General features: G+C 33.7%; 1 protein-coding gene across 1 annotated transcript in view; it reads left to right on the top strand.

Moving 5' to 3' along the window:
* The first annotated feature begins 2751 nt into the window (after positions 1 to 2751).
* The window catches only part of RFTN2 (raftlin family member 2), a 71805-nt gene continuing 47880 nt past the window's right edge, over positions 2752 to 26676 (top strand). The window contains exons 1-4 of the mRNA XM_074302777.1: positions 2752 to 2881; positions 3253 to 3457; positions 15123 to 15306; positions 18209 to 18320. Of these exons, the coding sequence (XP_074158878.1) occupies positions 3319 to 3457; positions 15123 to 15306; positions 18209 to 18320 (435 nt within the window). The 5' untranslated portion in view covers positions 2752 to 2881; positions 3253 to 3318. The remainder of the gene's footprint in view (positions 2882 to 3252; positions 3458 to 15122; positions 15307 to 18208; positions 18321 to 26676) is intronic.

The raw sequence follows: 26676 nt of genomic DNA on the forward strand, positions 1-26676 counted from the left end.
AATCCTCTAAGTAATTCCCCTCCTCCAATCAACACTATGTGTTCCTAACACAACAGCTGGAACCGTTTTGTCAGTTTACTCTCCTTCTGGTTTCACTACACACTTGTTGGCTTCTTTACTGCTAGGATTCCCTCAAATCACAGACCCTTGGCAGTCAGTGACTCACCTTTTTTTTTAGTTACGAAATTGACATTTTTATTTAATCTCACAATCTCCAAATATTTTGGTATTTGATTTATCATTTTGTGAGTTATCACCTTCAAAACTGTAAAAACAAGTCATTGTTATCTGGGAGAGCACAATGCCCTGAAGCCTTAGTTATTTCTCTGCTCTCCAACAAGTTCTCAGTCTATTCTTCTGACAGCAGTACCCCTCTCAATCTGTCAGTCAGTTTCTCTACCTTCTTTACATTTTATCTGCAAACTTTCTTCACATATGAAATTTGTTCATTTTTCATGCATAAAATCTTTTGTCTCCTTTAAGAGTCATATTGTTCATATGTGAAAGGACTATTACCTTATAAAATGATGAAAAAACTGGCTTGGAAGTAGTCACTAGCCCAAGCTCAGGCAGGCAGAAAGTGACACAACTAGATTCAAACTCAGGACTTCTTGATACTCTCTTTTTTTTCCTTTTTAAGGGATTTTTTATTTCCTGGACCTGGATCCAGTTTCCAACCTGTTTCCAACATACCTATCTGACATATATAACCACCCACATGAAAAGCTTACTTGCCTAAACCACACTTTGTTTCTACTTCCTTGCCATTTTCCATTAAATTCTGCCTATACTCTGATTGTCCTCCTTAAGTATCTTCCACTAGAACCTTGGAACCTACCCCTGGGATGCCAGGCTCTAAAAGGTAAGTTTTCTCCTCTGCCCAAACTGCTAATAAGACATTAAAACCTTTTGTAGTCTAAAACCAGATCTCCCAGTCATTCCTGAACCATATGTGCCTATCCCTTCCTAGGTCTCTTTTATGCACTGTCTTCTCTCAATAGAATATAAGCTCCTCAAGAGTGGGAATTGTCTTGAAAGCATCTATTTTTATTTTCATTGCTTAGTACAGTGTTTTCAGCCAATCAATAAATAGTGCTGGGCATAAAATAAACTATTCACAAAGTGTTTATTTTTTTTTAATCATTATTCTTTCAACAATACAAAATCCCAAACCAAATGCTTCAAATATTATCTGCCACAGGAGTATCCTATGCTCACAAACAAGCATTGTAGTAGATCCCATGCAAACATTTTCACATAATCTCAGGTTTGTATCTTAGAAATCATCTAGTTCAACCCTTCAATTTTACAAATGAAGAAACTGAGGTCATAGAAAGGGGAACTAACTTTGTGCAAGGTGACATGGGCAATAAGTGTCAGAGCCAGAATTTAAACTCAACTTATCTGATTCCAAATCAGTCATTCAGTCTAGAAACTTTTATTACGTGCTTGCTATAGGCTAGTGATATATTAAGACCTAGGGAAACAAATACTAAAAAGAAACACAGTCCTTGCCCACAGAGAGATTATAATCTAATGGGAGAAACTACACAGATGAAAACTGAAAAGTAGAAGGTACCCAATGCATGAGCATGACGAAGATCAGAGTGTGGCCTCATTGAAAATGCTGAGATGGGTGACCTAGCCCCTTTCCTTAAGGAGAGGTTTGGGAGAACATAACTACCCTCCAATCAGAGAGGAAGAGGTATGAGTACTATTGGATCTCACAGCACAGAGAGATTTCTCAATAATGAAGTTCCTGGACACATACATGATGGAGAACCCCAAAGAACTACAGAGGAGTATAGCCATGTTGGAAATTTTAAAATTCAGGGTTCTTTCCATTACATATTACAGATATGTACTCTTTGCTAAGTTATTCTCTAGAAACTGAAACTTGATGATGACTTTAACCTAATTAGAATAATGAAGATTTAATTATAATCAGGTAAGACCTCTCAAATTCAGAATTTGACACTGATTTTACCAGGTATATGACCCTGAATAAGTCACTTAAAGTCCCTGAGTTTCAGGGTTTTCTTCATCTGTAAAAGGGGGCTACTAAAATTTGCATTATTTCACAGGATTATTTTTTAAAAGGCTTGTAAACTTCAAATGTTCTATTGATGTATGTTATTTAAAATATTTTCTACTAAAATTTTCATTTCATTTCCCTGCATAAAAATATATCAATCCTCTGTTCACTGCATAGATAATAAAATGAAATCAACAATCATTACTACTTATCTAACACAAATTTTGTCTGACCAAAGTTAAATATCTAACTGTAATATCAGTGTTCATTAATAATAATACTGCTGGTGCTATAGAGATATTGTAATTAATTAGTAAGTATTGTAAAGTTTCAGACAATAGAGAAATACTAGCATATTTTGAGAATTTAGGATGGGGGAATCCACAAAACAGTCTCACCTTTGAAATTAAGTTGTTTTAATGTTCACACTTTCATTATGTTTGAGGCTTTCATTATTCTAGTCCTATGCTGTTATAATATATTTGTGCCTTTCTAGCAAAAAAAAAAAAAAAAGAAAGAAAGAAAAGAAAAGAAAATTAATGTGGAAAGAAAGCAAGAAACAAATCCTTCTATTTTAAACAGGGACTAAAATATGTTTCTTTTCTCCCCTTTGCAAGGCAAGAAACTGTTTCCTCTCAAAGCCGACTTCCTTTTTGGAAATGATTTTCATTTCCAACCATGTTGAAAATCTGCTTTTTCATTCCTTCATCCTACAGCCTTCTCTTTTTTTTTTCCTCCCTTGCCTTCTTGGTGGTAGTGGAAAAGGGAGGAGGGGTAGAATTGGAGGAAGAGAGCAAGGCAAGGGAGAATTGTTTGCTACTGTATGAATACATCTTCTAATTGTAGGTAATTATACCCAAGTCTCACTCTTGCCTCTTTATTTCAGTTCTCCACCACCTCCTTATGATTCCGCCAACAAGGACGGACAAAGCACTCTTAGTGCCCTGTGCAACGGAGCCCTCACTGTTTGGGGGCTGGCTATAAATTGACGTGGCATGGAAAATCTCAGCTAAGTTGTTGCAGCTTGTGTGTTTCTCCAAGAATAAGCCCACTCTCCTGAAGCTGTCGCTTGATCATGGGTTCGATGCTTCTGCGTAAAAATGGCTAGAAAATGCCTTCAGCTTTTTACCGGGGACCCAAAAGTTTTCTTCTTGGGAGTTTATGGCTTAGTTGTAAGCAAAATCCAGGCAGTTAAGTTGGTGATTTTCTTTTCGCAGCTTGAACAACAGAATTTGCAGCGCTTCCCCCCCTTTCCTGCAATTTAATTCCTTGCAGATCTTGCCATGGGGTGCGGACTTAGAAAACTAGAAGACCCTGATGATAGCAGCCCGGGAAAAATATTTTCGACACTGAAGAGACCACAAGTGGAAACAAAGACAGACTTTGCTTATGAATATGTATTGCTGGATTTTACTTTAGAAGGTATTTTTATCTTCTTTTTGTCTCCTAAATTCAGTGTTTCAAAGAGAAGCCGCTACTGATTTTTAGATGTTGGTTTATGTATTTCTTAAAAGAGATGGTCATATTCAGAACCTTATAATTTAAATTGAATGTCGTGTTTAAATTGAATGTTGTAAGTAAGCATGTTCAATATTTAGTTATCTTCTAACAGTTTTCTTAAATCTAGCTTATTTGTACTTTCTGTAAATTGAGGAAAAGTGCTTGGAAAATCTTCTTTGCCGACTGAATCCAGTAACTTTCTGAAGGATCCATGATATATGTTCAGTTTTTAGGGGAATTAGCCATAACCATAGTGACAGTATAAGAAAGAAAGAAAAGCCTGGGGACAAACACAAGATGTATTTGGGTCCTGTAGGCTTGCTAAGAACTGTTTTTCAGGTTTTAAAAGTTATTTCTTTTTTAAAGTGTATTATTATTGTAAGTGATCATTTCATATTTTGGTTAAGGTAAACTTGAAGTAAACTGGCTTAGTGGTAGCCAGCTCAGTGCAGGATACTTCCTTTTGCTGGATGTCCTGTCTCTAACAGAGAAACTCCCTGTTCTAGAAAGTTGAAAACACAAATAAACAACCCCAGATGGCAGCCCTCTGGGAACAGAGGCTGCTGTACTCCATAGATACTTTGGCCTTACATTTTACAATTAACTATTTTTCTATTGGCTTTATAATAGTGGGTAACTGCATTGATAAAGGGATGAACAGAAACACCCCTTTAATCTAGAATTTTTTAAACAGATAAAACAGAAATCATTTGTTGTTGGGATTTTCAAATAATAGCAATTGTAAAACTTTTATACCAGAAGTTTCTATTGTTGAATTTTAATCAGCTACATGATTATTTATGGATGAAGCTTAATACTAAACTAAATTATCACACCAGACAAAAAAATCATATTTATTTTTCCCAATATAAAAGCACATTATTAATTTGCTTGATTTGCCCAGCAAACATTCCTTTGTGCAAGAATAGCTACTATTACTACTACTACTAATAATAAAATAATAATAGTGGTAGAGTATCTTATGTTTCTTTATCAAAAATTTGCTAACATATAAATTCCATTGTGGTGTTTGCTATAAATAATGGTTTATTTATATATATATATATATATATATATACATATATATATATATAGGTATCTGTATGTACACAGGGTTTTCAAAAAAGTCTTTCTACATTTTGAAAGCAGCACCAAAATGTTTGAAACACCCTGTATTTTTTAAGGTCTATTTAAAAGGGCCTGTTTTTCTTAAGATACTTTTATTCTTTTAAATTACCATGCTTTTAATTTTATTTTAATCGTAAAAGTTAATCAGTTGTGATAATCATAGTCAACTGTAAATGAAAGATCTAAGTACTAAAATTAAGTAATTTTTTTTCTAAAACTATACATTTTTTCCAGAAATGTCACATAGGAAAAAAATTATCTTGTTTATATTCCAAATAGCTGTTATCTTTGAGATTTAAGACTAGTTTTCCTAAATTTATTGTGCACATGTTCACACTTAGTACCCCTCAAGACTTTTAGCTTTTTAGAAAAATGGGGACTAGAACCATCTTGAAATGGCATATAAGACTTGTTATTTGCTTTTTTCTTTATGAAATCTACCATATAACTCAAAATATCCTGGCAAGGTCTCATACTTTTCCCTCCCAGATACAACATAACAATCTTAAATAAGTTTGTGTTAATGAAAGAATTTAGTCTGGTTCCATTAATCTAAATCATTCTCTGTGGGAATTGTCACAACTACCTTTTGCTTGAATTACTTTTGGTGATTGCTAGAGTGTTCAAATGAAAATGATGCTCTTAGGAGTGCAAATACATACATGTACATAAACATACACACTTTAATGTATGCACTCATATCTATACCAGGTTTCCATTTGATGTAGCTCCTTTCTCTTCATGCTGCATTCCTCATGCTACCTCTACCAAACATGATCTTTTTTCATTTGGCCCATGCCTGTGAATTAGAAAACATATTCAAGTTCCCACAACTTTCCCACTCCATACATTTTCTGAACCTTTGCTGTGCTGTATAATTTTCATCTGCCTGATCTCACCTCCATAGACAAAAGGGAAATGGAGAGATGTGTTCAAAACTCTCTGCCTCCTATTCATCACTGAGCATAGAGGACCATATGGTGCATTTGATTCTTTTATATATCCTGATTATACAGAAGGGATTGTAGTGATTTCTCCTGCTGTCTGATAGAGAATACTTTTAGAGCAACCTTTTGGTTGAGAATTTGGAATGTCAGGAGCACGGATTCTATTGTGGCAGCTAGTGAAACATTATACAGCTAACCATAGGATCAAGGTTGAATCAGAAGCCAAGGAAAGCCAGAGTGGGGCAAATGGTCCAAAAGAATATTAAGGGACTGAGTGCAGATACAATAACACAGAATAGATTTAGTGGGAAAGAAACTGCCAGGAGTGGAAGGATACAAAGTAGTGGTAGAATTTGATGAAGGTTACAGTACACACCAAAGTCCATCAAAATGTTCACTTCTTTCTAAGAGACAGCTGGTTTCTACCTCATTCAACTTCATTATCCTTATCAGTCTGGCCCATATTTTTCCTTCTCTACTTTTTATCCCAAAAGGTGAGGTTGGGACTGAGCTTCCAGAGAATGCAATATGCCTTCTGAATCTCCTATCCTACCCTGTTTGTTTTTTTTAATTATAATTTTACTGAATTGTTGATTTTCTAATCTATTCTATGGCCTTTTGCAGTCAACTATGTTATAGGTTAAACTGCAGTTAAGGTTACATGAAATTTCCAATGTGCTCTTTTAGCTAAAATGAATGAAATGTTTCATCATTTTTATCATATCACTTCCTTTAAAAGTCTTTAAAGTCTAGAGAGGCTCACAATAGCCTTTAAAAAAATCAAACCTAAACTCCCCAAGTATCTATTTTTGAACATATATACACACAAACAGAGCACTTGTTACTCATGCTACTCCCCTTTCCAATCCTTCCCATTCTGGAAATTCCCCTTAATTTTCAGTATAAGTTTGTTTACATTCTGCTGCAATCAGAAAACCTTACAAAGTAAGAGACTAAACTGCAGACTATAGGTTGCTTCTGCCTTTAAGCTATTCCATATAGTATTCTTCCTTTTGGTATATTCTTCTGACTTCATCTCCTCCTTCAAAACTCAGATCTTTCCTGAGATCATTTCAGCATAAGCTTTCTAAACTCCAATTACTATTATTTTTATTCTCTGTTCAGCTAAAATTCTTTATTTATATGCCTATTTAAAGTGGACCTTTTGTTGAAGATACCATCTTTCCTTCACTCAACATTCAATTACAAATATTTGTCAAGTTCTTCCTGAAGGGACAGTTGTTCTGGGTGCTGTTGGGCTTATACAGATGTTGAGAAAATTGTATCCATGCTTTTAAGGACTTTAGAATAGGATCATCATAATCTGCTTTGCCTTGAGCTATATGCTAGGTGATGCCATACTCAATTTGCCAGTTTGATTACTGGAATGTATTGATTTTCAAAATGCAGATTCATGATTCTTTACTTATTAATACCTTTTTTAAAGGTAGCAGAATGCATAATATCATACTTTTTAAATTCCCATTTATTAAAGGAGATTGTAAGTTATCTATTTTCTAAATGTAGGGATATGATCATGGAATGTCATTCAATAAAACTGCAAAATAGTCCATATATGTACATAAGTTCTTTTTCTTTTTCAAACTGGACTTCCAGTATTCGGTCAGTCATAGCAAAATTAGGTATATGTATGAATTTCTTTAGAATTCCTATGAACATTCATTGACTGCTGAGGCAGATGAATTTGTCATAGAATATAATAAAAGATCAAATTAGGTTCCTTTGTCTTCTAGGAAACATAAGATCTACTAAATAAAATGTTATTAATTCTCTAACTTCCTCCATTGGAAATAAAACAAGGGATTCTCATCATCAGGAACAATAAAAAATATAGAAAAGTCAGTTATAGACAAGGCATTGTGCTAAGTACAAGAAAATACAAAATGGCAAAAACATATGCCTGCTTTCAAGAACCTTAGGACTGCTATTTTTATTCACTACCTTGCCCTGTGAACCTATTCCACTGTTCAACTAGTCTATTTCTTAGCCAATACCAAATGCTTTTGGTGACTGATGCTTTATAATATAGTTCTAGATCAGGTACAGCTAGACCACCTTCATTTGATTTTTTTTTTATTACTTCCCTTGAAATTCTCGACCTTTTCTTCTTCCATATGAATTTTGTTGTTATTTTTTCTAGGTTATTAAAATAGTTTCTTTGGAGTCTGATTGGTATAGCACTAAATAAATAGATTAGTTTAGGGAGTATTGTCATCTTCATTATATTCACTCTGCCTATCCAAGAGCACGCAATGTCTTTCCAATTATTTAAATCTGACTTTATTTTTGTGGTAAGTGTTTTGTAATTTTGCTCATATAATTCCTGATTTTCCTTTGGTAGATATATTCCCAAATATTTTATACTATCAACCATTATTTTGAATGGAATTTCTCTTCGTATCTCTTGCTGTTGGATTGTGTTGGCAATGTATAAAAATGCTGAGGATTTATGTGGATTTATTTTGTACCTGCACCTTTGCTAAAGTTCTGAATTATTTCTAATAGCTTTTTAGCAGAGTCTTTGGGGTTCTCTAAGTATACATCATGTCATCTGCAAAGAGTGATAGTTTGATTTCCTCATTACCTACTCTAATTCCTTGAATCTCTTTCTCAGCTCTTATTGCTGAGGCTAGCGTTCCTAGTACAATATTGAATAGTAATGGTGATAGTGGGCAACCTTGTTTCACTCCTGATCTTACTGGGAAAGGTTCCAGTTTATCGCCATTACATACGATGTTTACTGATGGTTTTAAATATATGCTCCTTATTATTTTAAGGAATAGTCCATTTATTCCTATACTCTCAAGTGTTTTTAGTAGGAATGGATGTTGGATTTTATCAAATGCTTTTTCTGCTTCTATTGAGATGATCATATGGTTTTTGTTAATTTGGTTATTGATATAGTCGATTATGCTAATAGTTTTCCTAATATTGAACCAGCCTTGCATTCCTGGTATAAATCCCACTTGATCATAGTGTATTATCCTGGGGATGATTTTCTGTAGTGTTTTTGCTAATATTTTATTTAAGATTTTAGCATCAATATTCATTAGGGAGATTGGTCTATAATTTTCTTTCTCAGTTTTCAGCCTACCTGGTTTAGGTATCAGTACCATGTCTGTGTCATAAAAGGAATTTGGTAGGACTCCTTCAATCCCTATTTTTTCAAATAGTTTATATAGCATTGGAGTTAGTTATTCTTTGAAAGTTTGGTAGAATAAACATGTAAATCCACCTGGTAGTAGATAGTGAATAAAAATAGCAATCTAGTGTTTGACAAACCCAAAGATCCCAACTTCTGGGATAAGAATTCATTATTTGACAAAAGCTGCTGGGAAAACTGGAAATTAGTATGGCAGAAACTAGGCATGGACCCACATTTAACACCACATACTAAGATAATATCAAAATGGGTCCAAGATTTAGGCATAAAGAACGAGATCATAAATAAATTAGAGGAACATAGGATAGTTTACCTCTCAGACTTGTGGAGAAGGAAGGAATTTGTGTCCAAAGGAGAACTAGAGATCATTATTGATCACAAAATAGAAAATTTTGATTACATTAAATTAAAAAAATTTTGTACAAACAAAACTAATGCAAACAAGATTAGAAGGGAAGTAACAAATTGGGAAAACATTTTTACAGTTAAAGGTTCTGATAAAGGCCTCATCTCCAAAATATACAGAGAATTGACTTTAATTTATAAGAAGTCAAGCCATTCTCCAATTGATAAGTGGTCAAAGGATATGAAGAGACAATTTTCAGATGATGAAATTGAAACTATTTCCACTCATATGAAAGAGTGTTCCAAATCATTGATCAGAGAAATGTAAATTAAGACAACTCTGAGATATCATTACACACCTGTCAGATTGGCTAAGATGACAGGAACTAATAATGATGAATGTTGGAGGGGCTGTGGGAAAACTGGGACTCTGATGCATTGTTGATGGAGTTGTGAAAGAATCCAACCATTCTGGAGAGCAATCTGGAATTATGCCCAGAAAGTTATCACACTGTGCATACCCTTTGATCCAGCAGTGCTACTACTGGGCTTCTATCCCAAGGAAATACTAAAGAAGGCAAAGGGACCTGTATGTGCCAAAATGTTTGTGGCAGCCCTTTTTGTAGTGGCTAGAAACTGGAAAATGAACGGATGCCCATCAGTTGAAGAATGGTTGGTTAAATTATGGTATATGAATGTTATAGAATATTATTGTTCTGTAAGAAATGACCAACAGGATGAATACAGAGAGGCTTGGAGAGACTTACATCAACTGATGCTGAGTGAAACGAGCAGAACTAGGAGATCATTATACACTTCAACAATGATACTGTATGAGGATGTATTCTGATGGAAGTGGATATCTTCAACATAGATAAGAGCTAATCCAATTCCAATTGATCAATGATGGACAGAATCAGCTATACCCAGAAAAGGAACATTGGGAAATGAGTATAAACTGTTAGCATTTTTTTGTTTTTCTCCCCAGGTTATTTTTTACCTTCCGAATCCAATTCTTCCTTTGTAACAACAGCAACAAAATTCGGTTCTACACAAACATATTGTACCTAGGATATATTATAACATATTTAATATGTATGGGAATGACTGCCATCTAAGGGAGGAGATGGAGGGAAGTAGGGGAAAATTTGGAACAGAAGGGAGTACAAGGGATAATGTTGTAAAAAATGTTACAATTATAAAATTAATTTAAAAAAAAAAAAAAGAACCTTAGAAGAAGAGGCAGAACCTATAGGTGAAAAAGATAAATTATAATATAAGGTAACATCTAAGTGCTAAATAAATATATATATAAAATGCTTCAGGAATTCAGGGAAAAAAGATATCATCGAGAACTCAGGTAATTAAGGAAGATTTCATAAAGGAACTGGGACTTGAACTGGCTTTTGTAAGAAAAGTAGAACATAGACAAGAGGAGAAAGCAGTCCTCATATATGAAATGTCATGAGCCAAGGCATAAAAAGACAGGAACATGTGGTGGCAACTTCATGAATAAATGAGTAAAATTGTTTAACAAGACTAGGGATGTATATAAGAGTAGTGAGAAGTAAATTTAGCTAAATAGGTTGAATCAGATTGTGAAAGACCTTGAATGATAGGCTTACAAAGTATTTGGACTTTCCTCTTTAAGCAATGGGATATCACTGAAAGTTTTAAACAATGTTTCTAGAGTTTATAGTTATAAAATCAATAGCAACCTGCAATTTTATTTGTTTATATTTTTAAAGAATTGTGAAAAAGGAGGTGGCCACTGTTGAATTAACAAGGGCAAAGGGATTCAGATACGATCCTCACATTCCAATACTCCTTAGTTTGAAAGAACCATTCACTGATGTTATCAGCACAGAATTAAGATTATCAGAGGTAAATGTAGATCCTTTCATACCGAAGTGATCATTTTGATGGACTTTGGTGTGCACTTGTCACCTTCATCAAACTTTACCACTACCTTTTATCCTTCTACTTGTGGTGGAAGGATATCCTTCATTCCCACTAAATCTTTTCTTTGTTATTATTGTAACTGCACTCAGTCCCTTAATATTCTTAATATTTTCTCATCCCATTTGTCCCACTCTGACTTTCCTTGGCTTCAGACTCAGCCCTGATTCCATAGTTAGCCATGATAATGTTTCACTAGCTACCACGATAGAATCCCTGTCCCTGACATTCCAAATTCTCATCCATGGGTAATGCTTGCTATTTTATTTCTTTGTTCCTACTAAAAAAACAAAAAAACAAAAACCTGATGATGGGCACTGCTGTACAAAATTAAGAAATCCATCTGACCCACTACAAGTTTATGCCATATATGAAGTCTGGCCTTCCAATTAGGAAGATCTAAATATAAGTACTGCTTGTAACATACTAGCTGTGTGACTCTCATGGATATGGAAGGATTATCATTGACTTCCTATCTCATCCACGGAAATCATTCCAAACTTTGCTTCTTTTCTTAACAGTAGATCCCAAACTGTTGGTTTGGACCAACATTCAGAATACATGACGTAGGCCCCTACTTCACTGAAAAGATTGAGGGTATCTAAAGTGAACTTCTTTAATTGCCTTCCTCTATTCCTTTTTAGTATCAACATATTAATATATCCTTTGTTCTTCTTCTAGATAGAATCGCTATTTTTCACTGAAGCTAATCACTCTACCTGTAACCTCAATTCCATTTCTTCCTATCTTTCTACAGGTCTTGGGGCCTAGATGCAGCAGTTATTTTTTCTGTGTTTCTTTTTCTGTCTCTCCCTCCCTTATCCTTTCCCCCTTTTTCTTTATTTCTCTTTCATATCTTCAATCTCTACTAATTATCACTTCAGTTTATTTTATTTTATTTTTGTTTTTCTAAACCATTTTATTAATAGTTTTTTATTTTCAAAATATATGCAAAAATAGTTTTCAACATCCACCCTTGCAAAACCTTGTATTCCAGATTTTTCTTCCTCTCTTACCTCCTCCTCTAGATAGCAAGCAATTCAATATATGTTAAACATATACAATTCTTCCATACATATTAAAACAATTATCATGCTGCATAAGAAAAATCATATCAAAAAAGGGAAAAAATAAGAAAACAAAAAGCAAGCAAACAACAACAAAAAAAGGTGAAAATACTATGTGTGTTCCACATTCAATCCTCACAGTCTTCTTTCTGGATGTGGTTGGCTCTCCCCATCACAAGTCTATTAGAATTGTCCTGAATCATCTCATTGTTGAAAAGAGTCACAAGCATCAGAATTGATCATCCTATAATCTTCTTGTTGCCTTGTATGTGGTTCTACTCACTTCACTTATCATCAGTTCCTGTAACTCTCCAGGTCTCTCTGAAATCATCCTGTTGATAGTTTATTATAGAACAATAACATTTCATAGCATTCATATATCATAACTTAGTCAGCCATTCTCCAACTGATGGGCATTCACTCAGTTTACAATTCCTTGCCACTTCAAATAGGGCCATTACAAACAAAAAGATCATAAAAAAGAGGAAAAGACCCGCATGTGCAGAATTACATGCGGGTCTTTTCCTCTTTTTTATGATCTTTTTGGGATACAGGCCCAGTAGAGACACCGCTGGATCAAAAGGTATGCACAGTTTGATAGCCCTTTGGGCATAGTTCCACATTGCTCTCCAGAATGGTTGGAAAATTTCATAATTCTACCAACAATGAATTAATGTCTCAGTTTTCCCACATCCCCTCCAACATATGTCATTATCTCTTCCTATCATCTTAGCCAATCTGAAAGGTAGGTAATGGTACTTCAGAGTTGTTTTAATTTGCATTTCTCTGATCAATAATGATTTAAAACATTTTTCATGTCTAGAAATGACTTTAATTCTTTGAAAATTGTCTGTTCATATCCTTTGACCGTTTATCAATTGGAGAATGCCTTGTATTCTTATAAATTGAATCAATTCTCTCTATATATTTTAGAAATGAGACCTTTTATCAGAACCCTTGGATATAAAAATATTTTCCCAGTTTTCTGCCTCCTTCTAATCTTGTCTGCATTGGGTTTGTACAAAAAGTTTTTAATTTAATGTAATCAATATTAGACCAATTCTCAGTCATTAGACATACAACCCATTCCAGGTTCACAGTTGAAATCTTTCCAGCATTCCAGGCTCACAACTGAAATCTTTCCAGCTTGATAGGGATTACCAGGCTTGTGTTTTGCTGATATAGTCTTTAAAAACCCAAGGTATGGGCTTCCCTGTAAGTAACTGAAATATGACTGTAGGTGCCATATGTACATTTAAAAATATCTGTTGTCTAATAGCTTTGAGTCACAAAAGTTATATGATAGATGCATAGTAATTGAAATACAATTCTAACTACTGGCGCAAATGATAAAAATTCATCATACTTGAAAACATTTTAAAATAGACTATATTTGCTAGGAAAAAAAAATCCTATAGGGCTTTCTTTGGATAGCATATGTTCTTAAAATCAGTTGTTGTTTTAAATCAGCTAATTTAATTTTCTCCCTTAATCAACCACAACTATGATTGTCTTTTTTTTTTTAAGTTTTAAATAGTTTTATTTATAAATCAGGGCTAGTACTCAAAACACTACCCAAAGTAAAAACAAATGGGATATTTTAAAGGATGTAACTATAACCAAACAGGGCTGCATTATTTAAAATGAAACCCAGCTGTTTCTTAAAAGCCCAACATATTCTCTTTGTTTTCGTTCCTCCTGTTAATGATGAAGAGGAAATACTTAAATAGACGATTATTTTAAAGCAAAAAGAGGGATAAAAAGTTGTGGGAAATGAAGTGGCCTGCATTGATATAGCTTTCTTTTTTGAATGTTTGTAAAGATTTGGAAGAAGTTTGTATATCCTCCAATTGGTGGTGTAGTTCTATTTCAATTCCATGGGTCAATTCGTGGGTGTTGAATGGCTGGTAGTAGGGGGTGGAGTATTTCCTCTGATCTTTTTTCCTCATCTGTTTCTTAAGCTCCTTCCTGTGCAAATGCATTCAACAGCATTTCTTTTTTATAAGGCACTGGCAGTGCTTCATGAGGCCAATGTCTTAAATGACTGTACCTGGAAATTATTTCATGTTTTATTATTCAAGGAGATCATTAAATTACAAATTAAATTGATTGTTTTCCAGGAAAATGACAAAGTTTGTTAGAGGATTTTTTTTTAAGTTGTTTTTGTAGTAGTATTGCTGGCACAACATTCAGAACATTTTCTCTAATTTTATATCCCTTCTGTTTTGTATTTCATAGACAGTATTAACTATAGCCTATTTTAGGTATTAGCAAAATTGTACATTTTATACATTTAAGTTCCTTTATATTTTGAGTTATGACTTATTGAAAAGTATTTAATGTGATTTTTAACTGAAAAATATTTAGGCAATTTTTAGATTTTCTGTAACAAATTACCATGCAGAATATAGGAATTTTAGAAAATTATTATTGTAACCTAATTTGAAAATAAGTTGCATCTGTGGCAATTATATGCCACAGATTTGCCAGCACTATCTACAGTTGTGGGTGGGTGGGGGGAACATACATTTAAGAAGAAAATATTTGTCAGATTATTATATGTTCTGTTAGAAAAAAAATATGATCAGGGATAGCTAGGTGGTTGAAAAATGCACCAGACCAGGAGTCAGGAGGACCTGAGTTCAAATACAATTACAGACACAACACTACTAGCTGTGTGACTCTCAGCAAATCACTTAACCCGGATTGCCTCACCAAAATGTGTGCATATATGTGTGTGATCACCACAGTCATGTTGATATTTGATATTTCTTTTTTGTTGTTATGGACATAGGCAATACCATGTGAGCAAAACCTACTACTAAGTTCCTAGAAAGTGAAAATCGTGTTCTTTACTTCAGAGACTAGTATGATACTTGACACTTATAGGTTGTTCAATCAACATTTGGTGAATTAAACTGAACTATCATAATTTCCTTTTTCCTTGAACATTTCAGCTTCCTCAAATCCAGAAGTTATCAAGATCAGCTCAATTCTGGATATAGCACCAAAAGTTGAAGAATATTACATTAAAGGCTATATTGTAGGAGCTGTTCACCCTATCATATTATCTTTTGGAAGAAGAAGACACTTGCCAGCAAGCCATCTGTATAGAGTTGTACTGTCTCGCTTAAAATTAAGGTACGTTATACCAGAAAGAAGGATTATTCCAGAATGCCCTTACTTATTTCATTTGGAAAAAGTTAATAAATTTTAATAAATTCACACTAGCTTGACGAGCTATTTCAGTATTCAGTATTCTACAACTGAACAGCATTAAACTATCCAAACCTTGATTATCCATTATTCCTACCTTGTTGACAACCACATCTTTCATCTCCATTCCTACTCTAAATTAGTCAAATGCTTCTAGAAGGAATTAAGAAACTGTGAATAAATTTTCAAATCTGTCCTATTTGACTTCAGCATGATCATTATTTTATGAAGATTCTTGTATTCACTTTTTATTTTTTTAATCACTGACATATACTCCATAGAAACTATCCCTCTTTCCTCAAATCCACACCTAGGTTCTCTTTGTCTACCTATTTAGTAAATGAATTCTTCTGCTTCTCTAAGATCAAGGCTGTCTGAAGTGAATTTCCTCAAATCTCTTATTGGCTTTCTGTGTTTGGAGGAATACATGGGAGAGCTGTTGGAACACAGGGGAGTCACCTATCTGACCATGGCTACTGGAGATCCAACCCAGAATGGGTCTCCTCTTGTAAGAGGATGATACAAGGAGACTGAGAGGCAGTTGCTATTCTCTGACCTCTCTCCTCTTCCCTCTGCCTCCAATTTATCTCATTCCCAGTTGGCAACACCTGTGTCAGCAAAGGCAGCCCTGCAACTCCTTCAGGTGTTATGATCCACAGCTGTGGAGGCTCTCAGAGAATTAACCTGTCTCTTAACAGAAGAGGAATGAATGTTCCCACCTCTGGTCAATAAAAGGAATTAAACTGTCATGAATATGTTTTAGTAATAAGACATTTGGTTAAGAAGTCAAATCTTTAGGACATGTTATCATCAATTTTTGATTCCCTTTTTATATATCCTGACCCTCTTCCTAGTTTTTATTTTTTAATGACACTATTCTTCTTCCCAAAAAAGTCACAATGAGACCACAGGGTTTTATTTGACTCTTCCTTTTATTTCATTCCCCTCTTACATCCAACTAGTTGTCATGTAATATTGTACTTCCACAATATCTTTTATCTGTACTGTTGCATAGCCTAAATTCTTGTCTTTATTACCTCTTACCTAGATAATTGCTAACTAGTCTCTTGATCACCTTATCTCTAACCCTGTCGACACTGTTACTCAAATAATTTTCCAAATATTCAGCTTTGATCACATCCTTTATTAAAATAACTATCAGTGGCTCTTAAGTCTAATTAATAATAAATTACAAACTCCTTAACCATCATCCGACACCTCCTACTTTAACCTACTTTCTGAGCTTTAGTTAATAATGTTCTACCTCACACACATTGCATTACAATCAAATAGATTATTCCCTATTCTCTTTTCTCATTATGTTCTTTCATTTCTAAACCTTTATTATCATTCCTGAAGCCTTCACTGGGTTCCTCTGACATTCCCATCTGTCAAAATCCTTCTTTTCCTTCAAAGGAGGAAATCAGGAAATCAGGTGCCAAGTTCTCCATAGAACCTTTCCTAATTTTATCCCAACCTCTGCTGGATCCTCTTTTGTCAAATTCTAATTGATATTATAGTTATTTATGTATATGTTTTACCTTCCCTACTAAAGATTTTCCTTTGAGAACTGTTTATTTGTGTAACGCCAATATCCATCATAATGCCTTACTCTTTGTAAGAACCTAATAAAGGTATTTAATTAATTTGAATTAAGTGGTAGCAACTGAAACTATCATTAAATTATAAAATGTGCTTATTGGACTAATGAGAAATTTCAAACTTTTCCAAGAGTAGATTAATTCCTGAAATTTGTTGACTTGTTTTCCTTCCTCTATTCCCACCCAAATGTAGGATTCAAAAAAAAAATAGCCATCATGTTTTTGAAATGATTTCTTTTCAAAATAATAGTTTTTTATGGTTAATACACAAACTTAATAGTCTCCACTAAAGTCTCCAATAAATAATAATAATTAAGTATTTCATTTCCATCATAATAAACCCCAAATCTAATTAAATATCTGAATTTAACAATTTTTTAAACACAATTTTCCAGATTTCATCTAAAAATCTAGGGCAAATGCTTCAGATTTTATTGAGAGCAAATATCAACAGCCTCTTTAGCCTAGAATGGCCCTACAGGCCCTGAGCAACATTTTTATGCAGCCAAGAAACAGAGGGAAAAAAGAGGAAAGAAGAGAGGGGGGAAAAAAAAGGAGGGAAAGAAAACAGGAAAAAAAAAGAAAATCTAGCAATATTTTTGATAAAAAAAAATTATGAATTAACCTGATGTGTCCTTTCAAGAAAGACTGACTGCCTTATAGTAAATAATCTCCTACTTAACTATATTATGTTTTAGCTTCCAAAAGAATACTGTTCCTAACATATCTATATAGTAACTCAAGCATTACTAAACAAACATGACATAGCAGTAATATGTGTGTCCTAATTAAAATCTGATCAGCCATGTATGCATAATCTTTCCATTCTGATATCAAATAAATTATTTCCACATAAAATCTTCACTATGTAGCATTTATTTATGCTCTTGATTAATTTTGTTATACAAAGATTATATATCAGTGTTAGAAACTATCTGATTTTCTTTATAATATTTCTTTAGACATGAAATCAGCTTGTGTTCAAAATTAGAAAAGTTTAAGCATTTTTATAATGTGTTTTCAAGATGTCTCCAATAAGAATGCAAAACCATCAAGCCTTATATAAAGTTGTGGAAAAACTATTGCCAGGTTTTATTTATAGATTGGCCTACACATAAAACCTAGCCATGTAAGCATTCATCTACAAACATAGGTATTTTGATGGGCAAATGTTTAGGTGAAAGTCATCAATAGATCTCTGACCCAAGATCTTCTCTCTGTCACAGTCAAACCCAGACAACGCCCAAAGGACAAAGTCGACCCAGGCTCGTAATTGAAGAATGTCCCTTGACGAATGAAATTCTAACAAATGAAGGAGCGAAAGGATTGGTAGAAAAGGTACTGCATTTGTCTTGGCCATTTCTATTCTATTGTAATTTTTTTTAACTTAAAAAAAAAAAAAAGATTGACCTCTATGATAACAAAACCTCTGAATAATAACAACAGACTTCCAAACCCTAGTTGCTCTTTTAAAACCTTTTTCAAAACTTGAACTGTCCTTGAAATTTAATATAATGATATTTAGCCTTTTAGGAACATCTATATTATACATTAAATCCTGTTCCATTGCCTCGTCATTCCTTACAGTGTCCTCAGACCTAGAATACCATTCTCTCCAAACTTGGAAGTTCTACCAAGCATGGTCCTAACAACAGACCATATAACTATTTTCTGAGGACTGATCTAACTTAATACAGAGACTCATTAGCAATGGGATAGTTCCTGGGCGTTTAGCCATAATAAACTGTGGAACAAATAAAAATATAAAATAATCTTCAATTTTATGTGGCTTTTTTTTTTTTTTGCATTTGTAACGCATCCTCTAACTCACTCTCCCAATTCACTAGCAGAATAGGTCCCCAAATGGCAGCTAACTCCTCCTACCCTAATTCTAAGCACAAGTTCCCATCCAAGATAGTCCTACCCATCCCAAGCTATAGCAAGGACAGAAGTTATAAAACTATCCCCCAGGTTGGAGGTGCACTCTACTTTTTGCCTATCTTCAAACTCAGGGAAGGAAGAGCAGCTCAAGCTAAAAGTACAAAGAGAGGTGATCAGACACCCATCTTAAGAATAAGACTATCTTGTGATTCCTGGCCCTGAGAATCCTTTTTTTTCCCATTTGTGGGGCCTCTGTCCAATTTTCTTCTTTTTTTTCATCATTGGCAAAGGAATAGCTTCTTTGTCAGCTGACTAGCTCCTTACCAGATTCCATGGTTTGGCTAACAGGATGGTTCACTACTAGACTGGTCAATCAGATCATTCTTTAGGACAGGGTACTTACCAAACTAAACTATTACTGCTGCCAGCCTCAGTGGTCTTTGCTACCTTTTGATGGTTCTTTTAAAATGTCAGTGCTCACAAGGTTATAATAGGGTCATTTCTATCTATGAGTTTCATTCACCCCATGGTTAAGAAAGAATAAGCACAAAAAAGACAAAAGAAATATAGGCTTATTGGGTGGTAGGTGGCAGGATGGGAGAAACCAGGCCCATACTCAAAAGCCATCAAGGAAGAAAGTGAGAGATCATCTACTTGAACCTTTTGTATGTACCTTTAGTCAGTTAAAAGACTCTTCATCACCAAAGTTGCCCTGACACTCATGATTAGGAATAAGTTTATTAAGTAACAGAGGTTACTAAGAATAACATTTTTTTTCAGATTATCTACTGATGGCACTCTAAATGTAAGATTCTTGCTCAGTGTACAGTGAGTAAACATACCATTTAAGAACTAACTATAAGTCTTATATTCTCAATATAACAAAAATCAGAATAAAATGGAAATTGTGATTAAATGGAAGGTAAATTCACAAGTTCTTTTTAAGAAAGCAAGTAAAAGTGTAGACAAAATGGTTTTTATCATGCATCCAAATATAGCAAGAAACATTATTTCATAGTTTATTTGTTCATCTCACATATCAATGGTCCTAATAAGCACTTACAAAAAGGCAGTGTCAATATAATTACAGGTTATATGCCATAAATCTGTTGCACAGGAGGTAAAGAAATTCTATAAAGGACCTTATTAAACCATTAGATACAATCAACACAAACTTTAAAATGCAGTGACTTTAATGTCAAAGTAGATATGAGTAAAAATATTAGAAAAACTACGGCTTACAAACTAATTCCAAAGCTCATATTTCTATATAATGGATATTTTCTTCAAAAAGAGATTTGGTGGGGCAGCTAAGTGGCACAATGAATAGAACACCAGCCCTGAAGTCAGGAGGACTTGAGTTGAAATCTGCTCTCAGGCACTTAACATTTTCTAGCTGTGTGACCTTGGACAAGTCATTTAACCCCAATTGTCTCAGCAAAAAATAAATAAATAAATGAGAGAGAGAGAGAGAGAGAGAGAGAGAGAGAGAGAGAGAGAGAGAGAGAGAGAGAGAGAGAGAGAGAGAGATTTGGTGAGCATTCACCATAGGATACTTAATTAGTACAACCAAAAATAAAGTTGGTAATATTTTAACAAGTAGGAAATGATCAAGTTATTTTATAGAAGGCATTTCTAAACTAGCTGTCTGTGTTCATTTGGCCACTGATCAAAATTAGAAAAATGTATAAAAATGAAAAAAGGATATGGCACACAATTGAGACAACTCCCACTTGACTGTTTAAATTAGGTTTTCATACAACAAATATTGACAAAAACTATCACTGTTTCCTAAGCAATTTTAACTGATGTAAACCAAATGCTATGACAGGGAGAACAGAAGATCCTAGAAATCCCTTCATTTAACAAATATTTCATTTCTTTTCCAACTACACAGCTATGACAGAAAAGGGAAACATCAAATTATTTTAGGACATAAAATAATTTGTAAAATTAGTAGAGAAAGTAGAAGACAATGATAAGTAATACTTCATAAAACTATGAAAAGCAATGGGGGAAGAAATTAATTTACAGAAAATTGGTGAGATCCACCTAGGTCAGGTCATACCAAGGTCATTTAAGATGAAAAAGGACTGAGAAAATAAGGAACAAAGGAGAAAGGAGAGGAGAAACAGAAGAAAGTAGTGAGGAATTATAAAAATTTCTGTAACAAACTTTTTCTCATCAGTGACAGTGAAGCTACTTCATTTAGATTCTAATATCACAATCCCAAATATGCTGAATCAAGAAGTAGAAGGAACAGTAAAGAGAACGAAGATGGGAAGAACAGCTAAACAAAAGCAAAGTATACAAAAAGAACATTTTGCTAAAGATGAAACAACATTAAAGGTTTTTGAGTAATAAATCCAAATGATTATGGGGGGGGGAGAAATTACAGATTTTATTATTACTCCAAAAATGCCAATCAAAAAACTGTAAAAACTACTGACCTACTTTACCATCTCTACAAAATATTTACAGGAGATAGCTGCATACTTGCCAGGAGCATTCTTGATAAAAATGCAATCACTCTGCAAGCAATATTTATATCAGTCTGCATCTTTATAATCTTGTAATTGGCTGAAAAATATTAAGATTATAAGAATCTACTGCATTTATTGTTAACTATTTTTAAAAAGCAGTTGATTTGATGGAGCAAAGTGTCATCTTAAACAACAAATGCCCCCAAGTATATGTCAAAATCATACAATGTTTTTTGAATAGCATAACAGAACTTTTTTCAACAGTTCTATGATATGTGTATGTTGGATAGATATTGGGGATAGACAATGACTTGGATCTAGAGAGAGCTGGATTGCCTTTGGAAAAAATGTGCATTTTTAAAAAATGACACTTCCCTCCCCTGGCCCAGGACTTCTCCCTGAAACAAAGTCTCCAACTTTGTAACATTAATATTATTCTGATGATGCCTTATGCCTGTGGATCATAGAATAAGGTTTTACCTTACCCAAAGCAATGAAAAGTGACATGGTGAGTGTGAATAGGGTACTACATATCAGTGTCTTCACCACAGTTCAAAGAATGGGAGTGACAGCATAAAGGGTGCCATTAGAAAGTTTTATAACTGGAAAAAGAGGTGATTCCATCATGAAGTTAGAGCAGAGGAAAACTGATGAACAGACTAAGAGCTCCACTGGTATCCCTAATCATCCCAAGAGATCTAGAGGAATGTCTCTGTGATGTTGGGTAGATGATTTATAATAGAACATGAATAAGAATCACACAGAATGAAAAGGAACAAAGGGGTTACAATCTGTCATTGAAGACAGTACCTTTGTTGATAAAATCCCAAGTCCACCAAAATTCTCTTTGCTCACTATCTCTAAGTTTTTTTATGTCACAAACTGCTAGATTTCATGGACAGTGTCTAATATATTCAAGTTGCACCTTTATGTTTAATTAATGCTTTTGATCATGATTTTATAATGTGATTTAGCTTGTATTTTGGTGGACATCAAAAACTCCTGCAGTTTTTGTTTTCTGGGTGAGAAAGAAATGTGACATTTTCTTGCAACTTTGTCAGTGTTTCTATTGTTCTCTTGACTTAGATGAGGATGAGTAAAGAATATATAGATATACACATATATGCAGTGGAATATACAAACTGGTAACTACTTATGAATAAAGATGTAATAGCTATCAGCATATATGGTATGTTTCTACTAAGGAAATGGATTATGTTTACAAATATTTTGGAAACACATTAGATTAATACATGAAACTCATAAAATTAATCATAAATACTACAAATATATTTATCTGTAAAAAATATAAATAGCATAAATAAACTCATGAAGAGTAATTCATATCAGATTTTCAAGTTTTTAAAGATATTTGGAAAAAAATGTCCATTTAAACAAAAATTTATTTGAATTTTAAAAGTTGAACTCCTGATATATATTCCTAGTGGAATAAACTCAGAAATCTTACTTTGTCTCTAACTTCCTGAACATTATTGAAGACATATTGAAGCAGAAAATTATTGTTATTTCAGCATTTATATATTGGAGTTTTCTCAGAAAGAAAGACATTTCAGGAAATGAAGCACATAAAGTATTTGAAAATCTTTGTATAAATGACCAGTAGTAATGGATAAGAGCCATTTAACATTTTAGGAAAACTACATTGTATAAGGGCTTCAATATAAAACAACTAGTTGCTAAGGTAGAATATAACTTGATACTTATACCAATTTAAATTTAAAAGTGAGGATAAAACAATTATTCAGAATTCTTAAATGAAAATAAAATTATAGAATAATATCAAGGGCCCGTATTTTAAAACAAAAAAAAAAAAAGAATCAGCACTGTTTATTAATACCCAAAGCAAAGGCTAACCCTTTTGTATTTTGTCACTGAAAGCTGTGACCTAAATATGTAGAAAATAAACACAAACTGTAATCTTGTAATTAAAACATTTATAGAAAACCATTTTTCTACTTTATCCCTCATTTTCTATTATTCCCTACCACCACCTATTTTAGATATATTTCTATCATTGAGAAGAAAAATGTTCATGAGTTGTCCTATTTTCAATTTTTTTTCATTTGCTATAAGAAAATGATGTTGCATTAACCATAATTCTTTGTCTATCTCATTTATTCCATCCCTCTTTTCTCCAATTTCTCCTCTCTTTCCTAGTCCTCTCCAAATTTGCCTTTATTCTCCCCCTACCAATTTCATCCTACCCTCCTTTTTCCACTTCTTCTTTATCTCTAAAAGTGTTATAGACCCATTGTACTCTGCCCTGTGCAGGCCATATCTGGAGAATTATGTTCAGGTCTAATCACCCCCTTTTGCGAAGAACACTGATAATCTAGAAATTGTACATAGGACAACTAGGGTGGTGAAGGGACTTGAGATTATACCATATGAGAATCAGTTGAAACTAGGGATCTTTAACCTGGAAAAGAGAAGCTACTGTTAGAAGACAGCTTGGGATAGCAGAAAGGTCAAGACGATCTCAACTTAAATCCAGCCATGGATACTTATTAAATTTAAAGAGAAATCATTTTAAACTAGGAAAAAGTGAGTAGAAAAAAAATTTATTTTATTTTATTTTTTTATCGTAGGGAAGGTTTCAAGAAAGGAAGAGACTTTTAACAAATATTGGTGGTAGTGACAGGGAAGTCCTTTTTAAGAATCGGAAACAATATGAAGAAAAGCATGGAGACAAGGGTAGAGAGTACAAGAAGAAAGAAAAGTAGTCTCATAATAGAAATATATTACTAGTATATGGAAAAGAAATAGTATGAAATAAGATTGGAAAAATAAATTGGAGCCAGATTGTTCCAATGCTTAAGTGCCAAGATAAGAAAGTTATACTTCATCCAAAAGTTATTGGAGAACCATTGAAGGATTTTAAGTAGAGACATGACAAGATCTGCTACTTGCTATTTTTATGATTAATTACTAAATCATTTCAGTCCTGATTCCAAATTCCCTCTCAGCAAATGCTAGCACCCTCTTTTTAATTCTACCTTGTATTTATTTTTTATCTATTGTCTGCTTCTATTTCCTCAATTATAAAATGAGAATATTAATATTATCCCCCTCCCAGAGAGATTGTGAGGATCAAATGATATATTGTAAAATATTTAGCACAATGCCTAGCATATTGTAAGTGCTATAAATGCTACCTATTGTCATCATTTTCTTTATCTTCCTCCTCATCATCATCATTATTACTATTATCACTACCACTATCTATACCTTTTACATATATGTTCACTCCCCAATACAACATAAACTTTTAGAGACTGTGTAATTCTTCTTTGTAGGTGCTTAATAAATGATTTTTTGATTCAAGATAAGAACTATGCATTAGGATTATGAAGTCCTGAGCATATTTGTAGCATAGAGACAGGAACTCATAAAATGGGAGATGTTGAGGACATGAGAGAGAAAGAGAAAATTTGGCAGATCCAGGTAATCATTTTTAGAGGGTTTGAAAGAAAAAAGTTGAGGAAATTTAAATCAGATGACTTTAATCTCTTCATTAAAATAGAGTGAAATCATCTGCTGAAAATGAAAAGGGAGTGGGTAAATCAGGTTGAAGTCTTGAGGAAAGAAGAGAAAGTTTAGAACACCTGTTGTGGGGAATGTGTGATAAATAATGAATAAAAAGATTGTTATGTTAGCTATGAAGGCCTAGTCTAATAAAATAGCTTGGTAGTGGACATGATCTTGTGATTTTTCTCCAACAGCATTTTTGCTACTTTAGAATGGAAGCAAATTGAAATTCCACACACATTTATTAAACACCTACTATAAGTCAGGCATTGAGGATACAAAGGCAAAAAAATAGTCCTTGGCCCCAAGGAGTTTATATTCTAATGAGAATACAACAAATATACAAGTAAGTAAATATAATTTTAAAAAAGAAAGAACACTAACATTTATCATAGGATGTTTCTAGTAGGAGGTGCATCTGGTCTAGACCTTGAAGGAAAATTAAAATTTGATTAAAAATGATGATTAAAAAAAATGAATAAAATGGTACAGTTAGATGAAGCAGTGAATAGAGCACTGGCTCTGAAGGCAGGAAGATTAGAGTTCAAATCCAGCCTCAGATAATTAATATTTCCTAGCTATGTGATCTTGAATAAGTCACTTAACCCTTCCCTTCCCTCCCAAAAAAAGAAATGGAGGTGAGAAGGAAATATATTTCAGGTATGAGTGAGGGAAGGTAAATTGTAAAAGGGCATAGAGATAGAGGATACAATACCTAGACTGAAAAGCAAAAAATTGGCCAATTTGACTGGAACATAAAGTATATAAGTAAAGTAGGAAGTACTAAAGTGAAATCAGTCTGAAACTATATTATGAGGACTTTAAATACTAAATCAAGAATTTTTATACTTTACCCTGGAGTTGATAAGGAACCACTGAAGATTCTTAAGTGATATTGTCAGATCTATGTTTTAAGATGATTATTTTTAGCAACTCTGTGGAAGATGGATAGGAGAAGAGAGAATCTGGAATCAGGGAGAACAATTAAGAGACTATTGCAATAATTCAAGTGAGAAAGTTATTGAAGTAGGGTGGTATCCATGTTAGCAGAAGGAAGTAGAGCTAGAAATAGCAAGAATTGGCATCCTATCAGCAATCGATTTCAAATTTCTTACCTTTTCAATGGCAGGAGTGGGGAGCAAAGGGGAGAATTTGGAACTCAAAATTTTACAAACTGTTTTTATGTGTAATTGGGGAGAAATAAAATAATAAATATTTTTAGAAACTACATATGTAGTATGGTGAAGTATAATAAAGAATTAGGAATGACTCAAGTTACAAAGCTAGATAGAGGTTAGCAAGATAGGAAAAGATGGGAAGAATGGGAGGGGGATCAAATATTTTAAGTGTGAAGGAAGGAACATAATAAAATAGCTAACTTGGATAAGGAAAGTAAGAACAGAAAAAGGTTTAGAGTTATTTATTTGTAGAGGGCTGAAACTCTAAAAAAGGTGTGCTTGAATCAGACAAGAGAGCACTTAAGGCTAATTATCTATTTGATGTAAGATAATGGCTCTACTAGCATATATATATAGATGATGGTTCTCCTCATGATTGGAGCCTACTGAATGGGTGGTAGTGAGGTAATGTAGGAAGGATTGGAGGGCTGGGGGAGAAAAGTCAGAGGCACTTGGTGGCAGGATGAGGAGGAGAGAGACTAGAGACCATATATCCAGCATATATCTTTGGCAAGTGGTAGCTTGCCTGCCTCCTTCACTTCTCCCCCTAAGGTCCAAAGATTTTGATATATCCTATATCCTGACTCTGACTGATCCTGAGGC

Source organism: Sminthopsis crassicaudata, chromosome 3 (genome assembly GCF_048593235.1).
Source record: "Sminthopsis crassicaudata isolate SCR6 chromosome 3, ASM4859323v1, whole genome shotgun sequence".
In the NCBI taxonomy this organism is placed as follows: Eukaryota; Metazoa; Chordata; class Mammalia; order Dasyuromorphia; family Dasyuridae; genus Sminthopsis; species Sminthopsis crassicaudata.